Source organism: Capsicum annuum, chromosome 11, assembly GCF_002878395.1.
Source record: "Capsicum annuum cultivar UCD-10X-F1 chromosome 11, UCD10Xv1.1, whole genome shotgun sequence".
NCBI classification, from domain to species: Eukaryota; Viridiplantae; Streptophyta; class Magnoliopsida; order Solanales; family Solanaceae; genus Capsicum; species Capsicum annuum.
The window spans coordinates 211,145,215-211,157,927 of NC_061121.1; the positions used below are offsets into that span (position 1 = coordinate 211,145,215).

A 12,713-nucleotide genomic window follows, 5' to 3' on the forward strand; every position below is an offset into this window, starting at 1 on the left:
TTTATTTTAAACATTGAAAATTATGATTTCTTTTACTGTTTCAATTGAGCATCTGAACATATGATAAAATATTCTTATTAGATATTTTTATGCATATTTTGTAAAGGCTTATGTGTGTGTTGACAAGCGTTTATTATAATCAATCGCTTAAAATAGCAATACAAAGTAGCGTAGGAAGCATTTTGTGCAAAATGGGATAAAAGGAATATTATTTAAGCAATGTATTGACTTAGTAATCCTATCAAATTGGTTTCAAGCTTACAAATAATACATCATATGGAGGTTTACTTGTAAATATACTTCGACAAGGATATGATAGCGTAAAAAATATTTTGAATAAAGTTTACTGCAATCAGCATCACAGGTCTATGGTGACTTTTGACAGTATGAGTTAGAAAATGTAGATCTAAAGTGAGTAAAATTCGAGGAGGAAATGCAATGTAACTTTCTACTACTCTAGGAAAGTTTTGCCTAAGTTTGAGTACAAAAACTTGAGTTGACTATCTGACCTCCAAACCCTATTCAACCCTCAAGTATATGTACCAAACAACCAATAATTGTACTAATCCAAAAGATCTGCGACTAATTTAATTAATTGTAATCAACTTTTGAGGAGAAATTATGCATGGTGCTATCTTGAGAACCTATAGCTAGACTTGGCTTGCAGTCCAAATAGCCTTAATTTGACGGTTTAACTTCTACTCACTCATCATCCTTAAATTAAGTTAATAGAATTTATTTTAATAAATTAAACTTTTAGAAGAAATAGTCACACTCAAGCATGATATCCTGACCGGCAAGAGTTCAGAGTTTGAGCCTTACCGTACTGTCATTCATTATTAAAAAGTTACAAGAATTTTAATATGTTGGGTGTATAAAAAACATGGTTGACTCAAGGGTATGACCAAGTGATCGATGAAGTGAGTTGAAAATCATAAAATATTAACTTTAAATCTCAGATAAAAACACTAGATATTTCTGTACCCTACAAAATAAGTCGAGAGATGGGCAAGTTAACCCAAACATTATAATTATTAAAAAGAAATGAAACATATACTATTGTACATGAGGGCAAGATTTTTTCTCGTCTCACTCGGTGGTTGATACTAGCTAGTATTGTGGCTCGACTAAATTCATATTTGCGCATTACGAGATTCATTTCTAGAGATGACACTTACCGTATAATTTTTTTCATTTCAAGGGCTCAGAATTAAGACTTTTAACTAAAAATACATAAATTTCAACCATTCCATCACAAACCACGTATTATCGCCGGAGCAAGTTGATTTTGCATTGACATAAACATGGCAAATAGAGTTGGCTTAATAGTAGTGTTCTCCATATGAGTACGTACTACTTGATCTTACAAAAAAAGATCTTTTTCCTTACTTCCATAATTTCCCATGCTGTATATTTCCATAATTCGCTGTCAGTAGAGTAAATATATGCTACGATGATGACGAAATCAACAACTAACCTACTAAATGACTCTTGCTATAAAATAAGAATTATTAAATTCTTCAAAGTACATACATAGCTTTAGTTACATCAGCATGACAACCCCATTTATAGGACCACCTTTAAATATTTGTCTATTTATACATACCCTTTATAGAAACAAAAACATATATTACCTCAATTAACACAAAACAAAAAATAACACAATTAAAGTTTTCTTCAATATGCCTCGACCAAGATGGAGTCCAACACCACAACAATTGATGATTCTACAAGATTTGTATAGAAAAGGGTTGAGAAATCCAACATCAACTCAAGTACAAACGATCACAACTCATCTTTCTCTTTATGGAAAGATTCAGTGCAAGAATGTTTTTTACTGGTTTCAAAACCACAAAGCTAGGGACAGGCAAAAACTCAGAAAAGAGATGCTCCATCAAAAGCAGAAAAATCCTAGTGATCATCATGATGATGCTCCTCAACTTCAATTTATTACTGCACCCAACAATAGCATTATTAATCTTGACTACAATTTTCCTCCTAATTTTCCTCCACTTTACCCTCACTCTCCTCCCATATTGGTTCATCAGGTACATATTTTTCTATGCATTACTTCTAAATCCTTAGTACTCCTGCGTTCATCCGGCTTTGACTTGAATCTTGTGGTTTTAAACTAAAGATATTTGAAATGTATCAAAATATTCTTTAATTTTATGGTCTTAAATATACCACGTAAAAAGTTAGAATTAAAAAGTTGTCACAGAATGAAAGTAAACAAACAAAATTGAAATGGTATGAGTACTTTTTCTTTTTTTACAACAGTCCGACAAGTAGTATTCATATTTCTTCTACCCAGCGTGATTCCACAAGTAGGATATGGGGAGAATAGAGTGTACACATACCTTATCCTATTTTCTGAAAGATAGAAAGACTGTTTCTGATAGATCTTGGGCTCAAGAAAAGTGTTTTAAAAAACAGGTTTGGAAAATATGGAAGTGAAGAAGCAGGAAACACTGAGGATAACCAAAGATGGTACGAGGATAATAATATCAGTACTGATAAGGAGAAGAGAGAGAGCAGATTGGATGCTCCAACTATAACCATATTCTCCCAAAGAACAAGGAGAAATCGCTCAGCTACCAACTAACCTTCTAGCCTAATCCTCAATCTCCATGATCTTCAATTTAGGGTCATGTCCTTGGTGACCTGAAGATGCGTTATGTCCTATCTAATCACTTCTTTTAGTTCTTCTCGGGTTTACCTCTACCTCTTCCTCTTCTTATACCTTTCATTGTCAACCTCTCCCACCTCCACAGTGGAGACATATATGCTCTTCATATAAAAGATTCAGTTTAACTCAGGTAGTAGAGAATTTTTATACTATTAGTATGATTTAACCTCATCAAGCAAATATTCTTCCACTGCTTATAGATGGTTACTGCAATTATATTTAAGGTGGCCTCATACTTAAAAGTGTAAAACTTCTATTAAATTCTATGTATAAAATGAGTTTAACTTCTCTATAGCTACAGTTTAAAAATATTTTCACACTACAATATATTAAAAGATAATTATCATGCATTAACAAAAAGTGAGCTTAGTGTTGAAATGCATAATTATCTCATCTAAAACCTTAAACCGTTAGAACAAAAAAAGCATCTTAATTTATTTAATTATTTCCACTTCCTCAGGTGTATGTCTGACTCTTTTTTATAGGACAAACACATGGAAGTTCTTTCGATAATAGGTGATAATGAGGCTCAAACTCAGAATTTTTATGTGCTCTAGTATCATGTCGAAATTTGTGACTATCTCATCTACAAACTAAAGTTATTTGAGAGAGCACAACTTAATTGTATGTCTTTTAACCATTACTATAAAAGATACAATTATAGTGTTTAATCTCATTACAAGGTAAGCATAAAGCATACGGAAACTATAAATGGTAATCAGCCTTTCTCATTTCTTTATTATTTCCTTTCTAGGCTGAAAGAAAAGATACATCATCAGCTCAAATGATGAACAACATGGGGAATGTGGATTTTCCAAAGCAATGTGTCACAGAGAATGGCATGATAAGAACAAATGTTCAAGGTTGGATGTTGATGATGACAGACATGGGCCCTAATTCTATCCCCTATTGCAGCAACAGGCCTCTTGAAACTCTTGAACTTTTCCCTATCAAAGCCACTGGCATTAAGGAGTAGGACCCTAAGAACACCACTTCTCAATATTGTTTCTTGTTGAAATTAATGTGTAGTCCTAATAAGATCTTAGCTGATGAACTGTGTGTTGGCTAATGCTATTTAATTGCTATGTTGTTCGGACTTTCTAAAAATATTACTCCCACCGTTTTAAAAAGAATGATCTACTTTTCTATTTAATCCGTTTTAAAAAAGAATGACCCCTTTCCCTTTTAAGCAACTTTTTAATTTTAACTTTTCACATGGCATGTTTAAGACCACAAGATTGAAGAACATTTTGGTACATTTAACATTTCTTTAATTTAACACCGCAAGATTTAAAAGTCTTCTTTATTTTCTTAAACTTCGTGTCAAGTCAAAGTAGATCATTCTTTTTGAAACAGAGGAAGTATCGAGTACTTTGTGTTGGATCCTCTAAAATTATTGTAGTTTTAGAGGATTCGACATACAGGATTCGACATGAGTATGAATCATTTTGGAGAATCCGAGTAACATAGGTTATTTGTACAATGGCCATGCATAGATTTGTATAATATTTTACCATTCTAGAAACCAAGTTTACCATGTCTCGAGGACACTGTGCTTTTAACGTTTTAACTTTTGAGTTTGAGTCTTGTATATGTTAGTATAATTTGTTTTTGCACTATCAAATCATAGGATATATTATTAGGTAAGTCCTCTAAAATATAAGATTTATAAATTTTAAAAATGACAAATTTTTTAATTATAATAGATAAATATGATCTAATGGTATAATTTTTTTTCAATACTAGTGGTGTAAATATTTTAAACTCTTAATGTTTACCTATATACTGATAGTGTAAAAGATACTATGCATGATAGTATCACCTAAGAAGTATGGGCACATAGCTGTTCATAAGTGAAACAACAATAACATACTCAGTGTAATCCCACAAAGTGGGGTTTAAAAAAGATAACGTGTATGCAATCCATATCGCTATCTCAAATAAAATAGAGAGACTGTTTTTGATAGATCTCTGGATTAGGACCAAAAAAGTATAAAAAGACGTAATAAAAACAACAAACTAGATAAAATAACACACCAATAGAGAATAATAGAAACAAAACACCCATAGAGTAGTTCAACAAACTATCTATCCAAAATCACAAACATCATCAAGACATCACGAACAAGAAGCTACAAGGCACACGCAAAACACTACAACTACTAATACGACTACAAACAAAACATCCCTTCATAAGTGAAACTAGTTACCTAAAAAAGACCGATGTTTTGTTATTATAACATGTAATGCATATTTATAATGTATGTGAAGACGTTGTTAGGATTCGTAATAATGAGATGTCATGCAGAAGCTAGCAAAACAAACTTCAGAAGACGCCACATAAGAAGACATGCGAGAAATACATCAAAAGAGACAATAATTTAACGTGGTTCGGTCAATCGACCTATATTCATAAAAGGAGATGAGCAATCAACTATATAAAGAGAGTACAAACTATCAAGAGACACAACCTCACACAATTCACTCAGAATAAAAAGAGGTTCACACAAGTGAAGCTACCACACTTATGTCTCACAAATTCTCCCCCCAAATGAAATTGTCAAACCCCTAGGACTACATAGTGGATACTGTCAAACTAGAAGAATGGAGCCTCTATTTATAGAGTCTACAATCTTTTCCTAAATGAACAACGACTAGCCAAATATGGAGAATATGTTTTCTTTTTTCTAAAAGGAAACCCAATTATGGTACCTAAAGGAAAACCTAATTATGGTAAGAAAGTCAGGACAAACACTCAACCATTCTCCCTCTTGGCCTGAGTTTCTGACAAAGTAAATCTGCTCCGCCTTTTTCACATAGTGCTCAACAAGTTCAATCTTCATCTCCAAAATTTCCTCCATTAAATCTTTGTCTCTACACAAAGTAACACTATGATAAAATTTCTCAAAGCAAAATCTTTATTATCGTCAAATCGGTTGCGACTAGAACTGAACCTGCCAAGATGAACACCCAAATTGGCCTCGCTCTGATACAACTTGTTAGGACCAAAATAATCAGGTTTCATGCAAAAGCTAGCAAAGCAAACCTTGAAATATGCCATATAAAAAGACATGCGAGAAATACACCAAAATAGATACAATAATTTAATGTGGTTCAGTCAATCGACCTACATGTACAAAAGGAGATGAGCAATCCACTATATAAAAGAAAGTACAAATTGAAAATCAAGAGGGGGTTGAATTGAGACGAATGGTCAAGTTAGACAGTCGACTCTCCTGCAAACAGGTATACTTAAACATAACAAAGTTAAGAGTTAACTATGCAGATAAATAAATAAGTAAATAAAATAACAACACAATGATTTATCCTAGTTTAGAACACCAATGTGATGCATACTTCCAGTTTCTTGGAATTCAAGAGTTTTCTTTCAATCCTTCAAAGTAGAGCTGGAATACAGATGTGTAAAACAAGTTCTGAAGCTTATTTTGCTATTCAAATCTTATGACACAGCTTCAACTGGTATAACTAAGTTGACGCGACCTTTCTTTTGTAATTATTATAAACAGGGAATACAAAGCTTATTAAGACTAGCTAAGATTGAGACACACTAAGATCTTCCGAGAAGTTGCGTGGATGTTTGGATCTTCAGTCTTCTCTATTTATGTTCTTCGGTTGGTACTGTCTATTTGCTCCAAAAGGAAAGCCAAGGATTTCTTCTCAAAGGATTTGATTTGACTCCTTGATTAAGGGTTATGTGTCTATATCAGATATTTTTGCATATACTAGGTGTCGACATCTAATTTTTGCCCTTCATTATTAAGTTTAATTCTGAGTTTCTTCGGTGTTAAATAAAATTACAACATTTATTTTATTCGAATAAAAGCTTTTCAAAATATTTATGTACGTAATTTTGTCATTTTAAGTAGCGATTGTATATTTTCGTATTTAAGAGATTGTATATTTTGTTATTTAAACAATTATTTTTATGAAAAATTGAATTTTTATCAAGGGTTATCTTGAAAATTGATTTAAATATATTTTTTGTTGTCAAAAATAATTTATTCGGAAAGATATTTGTTTGATTTTGTTAAACCAAGAAGCTCCGAATTAAATCGGTTGATAATTCATATCAAATTTTATTTTAATTCTAGTCAATTTATTGAATTTGATTATGATTGAAATTAATTTGGCCACAATTGCAAGGCAATTAACCAATTGATTTTTCAATATGAGTTAAATTTAAATAAACTTGACTGAAATTATAATTTAGGTCTATTTATTAAATAAATTAGTCCTAAATCCTAATTAATCTAACCCCTAAACCCAAAACAGCCCCCTCCCCAATTTTTTTTTTAAATTTGGGCCAACTGAAACAAGACCAACTCCCCCTTCCCTTAAACCAAATAACAGCCAACACCCAGCCTAAGCCTGTCAAACGGATCGGTTTGACCCGGCCCAAACCGGCCCACTTAACCAACCCGACCTGGTCAGCCCACGGGTTGTAGGATCCTGGGTCCCGGGCTGGGTTATTTTTTTTTAGCCCGGTTAACTCGGCCCGGACCAAACCCGGTTCAGGCACGCCTATTAACCGGCCCGGATCCTTTTTTTTTTAAGTCTTTGACCGTTTGACCCATTTGACCGTTGGGCCCAACGACTATATTATCGTTTACGCCCCAAAAAAGGCTAATTGACCTTTATTTTTTTAAAAAAAATCAATTAAAATATCTTTTTAAACCCAAAAAAAATTCTATAAATACCCTACACTTTCAAATCATTTTCCACACAATTTTCATTCTCTCAAATCTCATTCTCTCTCAAATCTCAATTCTCAAAATTCAAATATTCTATATATTTTCTAAAGTGCTCAATTTAATTTTTAAATTTTGTGATTACAAAGTACGAGTGGAAGTTTCTAAAGTCGAACCTTCGGATACTTCCAAAATTTGATATTGTCGTTTCATCTCTTACTTTTAATTTTTAATTAGTGTATTAATTGTTGAATATTTAATTTTATTATATTTGTGTATTTTGAATTTTTTTTAGTTTAATTTATATTATGGATAAATTAAGAAACCTCGCCACTAAAAGTTCAAAAAAAATTATCTCGGAAGTGGCAGTGGTAGTAAAAAGCGAATTACTAGGGGTAGACGTACTTCAAGTAGTAGATATACTCGTGTGCCTCCGCCTCCGGTACCACTTAGTTAACCTTTTGAGGAAGAAATAGGTGTAGGTGCTCACGATATGGATTATGTAGAAGCTCAGGAAAATTATGGTATAGAAGAAGAAAATAAAGTAGATGCGGTTGATTTAGATAAAGATGATGAAAATATTGGTGAGATACCCGCAGTAAGAAATGCTAATGTTAGATCTAAATTGGTTAATCGTCCTCCCCGTACCCCAAGAGCTTGTAAAACAACTAGTATTGCATGAAAATTTTTTACACGTATATCAAATACTGAGGTGCAATGCAATGTTTGTCAACAAATATATAAGCATAAAAGAGGAGGCACGCATGGGGGTACGGGTACGTTAATGAGACATATAAGTGATAATCACGAAAGAGAGTAAAATATTGAAAAAAGTGGTGCAGATGTTGGTGGGCCAACATAAACTAGAATGGACCCAGCAACCGGTCAGGTAATGAAGAAGTATAATAAATTAAGGGACCGGGAAGAAATAGCAAAAATGGTAGTTGTGGGTTATTTTCCTTTCAGTTTTCCTTCTTCTGATGCTTTTATTCATTATATTCAAACAATTTATAATCCTATGTTTAATGGTATTCCTAGAAGTACTTGTCGGGCCGATATTTTTAGACTTCATTCACAATATGATTTTTATTTATCTATGTTGTTAAAAAATATTCCATGTAGAATGGCTCTAACTTCTAATCTTGGTCGTGTTGTTAATAAAAATGATTATTTAACCATTACTTGTCACTGGATAGATAGTAATTTTGTTATGCAAAAACGTATTCTAGCTTTTTTGTATGATGAAGATTGTAAACATACTGGAGATTTTATTGATGATTCGATTGCTAAAGTTGCAGAATTTTATGGTATTGAAAATCAAATCTTATGTATTGTTTTTGATAGTGTTTCTAACAACAAAACTGTTATTACAAAGTTAAAATCTAATCTATCTTCGCCGTTACCTAAAATATTTCATGTTAAGTGTGCTTGTCATATATATAATTTAATTGTAAAAGATGGTCTTAAGTTTTTTTAGCTTTATATTGAAAAAATTCGGCTTGTTGTTGGTTTTATTCAAGGAAATAATCGAAGAAAAAGAATTAGAAACTTTAAAGTTAAATGTGAACAAAATGGACTTGCACCAATATTAATGTCTGAAGAATGTGATACTAGATGGAATGCTACGTATGATTTTTTAAAAACTTGTCACAAATATTGAGTTCCTAGTACACTATCTTTTAACCAACATTGTGATTCATTTGCTGATTCGGCTGAATGTATGCTACATGATTCTGATTGGGCTGTAATTGATGATCGTTAAGTTTTTGAAAAAAAATTATATAGCTACGGTTGAATTTTTCGGTGCTTATTATCCTACTGTTTGTAATATTTTAGCATATATAACTGATATTTCTAGTTTGCTCAAAGACTATAATAATAAAGAAGGTTACAAGGAAGCTGTTGGTGCTATGTTTACTAAATTTAAAAAATATTTTTTTTTGATCCCCCTATTTATTTGGTTGATGTTATGCTAAATCCGTGTATGAAATATAATACTATGTACCACTTTAGTACTCTTATTTATTCTAACTTGGAGATAAATACTAATAATGATTCTGATGAAGAAGAATAAGAACAACTAAATTTGAGGACGGCTATGACTGATGCGAACGGTTACATAGATAAACTATATAACCATTATGCTGATTTACTTGATTTAGCTGTACTGACAAATATCACTCCAACTGTTGCTCCTCATCCTCTCGAGGAGCCATCATCTTCTAAAAGGCCGGCACATAGTGGTTTTTCTGATTACTTTTATGATTTAAATTGTTGGAACAGTGTTGAGGCGGGAGCTTACACAACAACTTATTGGTAAGAGCTTAAGTATTATCTTCGAATGCTGATAGAGGATCGCAGACGACGGATCAACATGTTGGATTGATGGAGGAATAATGAAACACAATATCTTGTGCTTTCAAGATTAGCTAGAGATATATTGAATGTTCCAATGTCAACCGTTGCATTAGAGAGCGCTTTTAGTCAGGGACGACAGCAACTTGAAGACAACCGACACTCATTAGGAAGAAATGCTATAAATGTTCTAGTTTGCCTTGGAGATTGGATTAGAGCGGAACGAAGAAATCAAGGAATGGAGGTGGAGCCTAAGGACGACCAGAAACTTGAAGAAATTATGACTTCAAAAGAGAACTCAGCAGAATCAAGTCCAATGCATGGTTTTGCCCCCATTGACTTTGACTATCGTATGCAAGTTTCCGTTGATATTAACATAGATGAGTTGGAAAAAATGATTAGAACTTTGTAGATTTTTCATTCATGTACATTATAAATTTTGAATCATTTTACAATTAATAAAATATAACATTCATTCACTCCTCTTTTCATTTAATGATTTAAATTGAATTTCTAGTTTAAATTAAATAATTAATTTAAATATATTACTAATTTACTATCAAGTATTATTAATTTATTATATTAAGTAGCATATTTTTTAAAGTAGTACATATATTGAATGGTACGTATATATGTGTATATATTTTCTATAGACTCTAAAGTAGTATATATTTAACGTATACATGTGTCTATGTTTCCTAAATTAGTATATATATCATTATATTGTAGTATATATCTTGTAGCATATTTTTTAAAGTATTAAATATATTGAATGGTACGTATATATGTGTATATATAGAATATAGACTCTACAAGAGTGTATATTTAACGTATACATGTGCATATATTTTATAAATTAATATATAACTATATATATATATATATAGTGTTTGTGTGTGTGTGTGTGTATTGTAGTATATATATTGCAGTATATGTTTTATTTAAGGTGGTAGATATATATTGAATGGTACGTATATATGTGTATATATCTTCTATAGACGCTAAGGTAGTGTATATTTAACGTAGACATGTGTATATGTTTTATATATTAGTATATATATCATTATATTGTACACAATATATATATATATAGTGTGTGTGTGTGTGTGTGTGTGTATATTGTAGTATATTTTATTTAAACAGACTAAACGTAACGGGGCGGTTCCGGGTTGACCCAGCCCGGCCTAATTAACAGCCCTAACCTAGCCCAATAATCCTATACCCCAATCGGCCTACTCTCCAAATAACCCCAACCCAGGCTCAATTTTCTTCTCCTTTCAACCTTTACCCGGCAATACAACACCAGTGAACAACGTACAACTTCAACATCAACAACCGACAACAGCCAAACCCACCAGCCATCAGTCATTAACAACAATATCAATGTCAACAGCTCCAACCAAACAACAATCCAACAATATCAACAACATCGAACAATAGCAACAATTTCAACGCAAAATTCAACGTGTCCAACAACAATTTCAACCCAATACCCAACAACGGCTACAACCCGACCCAACGACAACGAACCCTTAAATCATAGAAACCTCTCTCTCCATCTTATCTCTGCCATTCTCAAACTTAGAGCTATCATTGTTGACTTTTGATTCAAGATTATGTGTCTCTAACCCCAAAATCTAATTTGAATCAAAAGCTGTCAATTTGAATCCGAATTTTAGGGATATGTTTTTCTTTACTGGTTTATTTCTTCTCCTTTCCTAACGGTTATTTTTTAGATGAAAACCAATATTTTCCCTATAAATAGAAATTGAGGGAAAGAAGGCAAGAGGAGGATTTTTGGGGGGGAAATTTGAGGATTCGGGAGGTACATGCTGTCATACTCAATTTTTACCTAAGGTCAAAATAAGCACGACATTATGGACTTTAAAAAGAATTAATTTGTACAGAGTCGCCACCTAATTTTTAAGAAAAAATAGGAAACCTAATTATTTATTAACAAGTATGACTTTATTTAATTTATGAACCAAATTAGATTCTATGTAAGGGTTTAAATTACTCCAAAGGAAAGAGATTGGGCATCCTTCAGAATCCACAAATGTGGTTTCCGGCCAGACTTAGGTTTATTAAAAGATAAAGGAAAAAGGCAATGTTTATAATTATAAATATATGCATTAAATAATATAATATGTATGTTGTCGTAAAATATACAAACAAAAGTATATTAGTGGATGTATGTAAAGAATAGACTAAATTGAATAAAGAAAACTTATTTTAAAGAAAAGACTACATAATATTTTTAGTGTAAAAGTGTGAATTGTTTGATTAAATATCTAAATCAATTTAATATAAATATTGATGGCCTAAATTTGCCTAAACGCGCGATGGATACTGTGTAAGTAAAAACATCCCCGTCCAATACCAAAAAAATAAAATTTTCACTATAATCGCTATTTTTACAAGTGTAAGAATATAAAATACAAACATAAAAATTAAAATCTTGTTTGCATGCCATTCTCAATAAATATTCCCAATAACTTGTGTAAACACTTGTAGTAAAATGTTAGTAACAAATAAACAAGTATCAAAATAAATTAAGAACATATGTGCATATATGTATAAAAAAATATATTTTTTCGTTAAAAGGTAGGCTCAGATTAGATTTTAAATACGACATGGCTACGAAGTGGTTGCTGATTTATTAGCCGTCCGAAATCGTCTTGCCAAGATACGAATCATAAAACTTTTTGTGTTGTTATAAAAATTTCGTCATCGTCCGAATTTATTTATTTTATTACGTATTTGTAATATCCATCTTTTTATTTGTGGAGGCTTCGAAAATCGACAACAAATTTTTTCATCAACCACCAAAATATCAACAAAATAATAAAGGAAATGGTTTGAACCATTCACAATTAGTTTCCAATAATTATTACAAGCGAAATAGTGCCAACTAACATAGAAAAAATAAAATTAAACTACCAAATTAATTGCAAAGTAGA

The 12,713-nt window shown here is 31.8% G+C and overlaps 1 protein-coding gene across 1 annotated transcript; it reads left to right on the forward strand.

Annotated features, from left to right (window-relative positions):
* The first annotated feature begins 1,649 nt into the window (after positions 1-1,649).
* Positions 1,650-3,850, forward strand: LOC107847128 (WUSCHEL-related homeobox 3). Its single transcript, XM_016691365.2, has 2 exons — positions 1,650-2,048; positions 3,444-3,850. Exons 1-2 carry the CDS (start codon positions 1,683-1,685, stop codon positions 3,663-3,665), a joined length of 588 nt encoding a protein of 195 aa, XP_016546851.1. The 5' UTR covers positions 1,650-1,682; the 3' UTR covers positions 3,666-3,850.
* The last annotated feature ends 8,863 nt before the right edge of the window (positions 3,851-12,713 follow it).

Excerpts from the sequence above, each read along its gene's own strand:
- LOC107847128 (XM_016691365.2), top strand. The coding sequence starts at position 1,683 with ATGCCTCGACCAAGATGGAGTCCAACACCACAACAATTGATGATTCTA. Across the intron at positions 2,049-3,443 it reads CTCCCATATTGGTTCATCAG|GCTGAAAGAAAAGATACATC; the intron begins GTACATATTTTT and ends TTTCCTTTCTAG.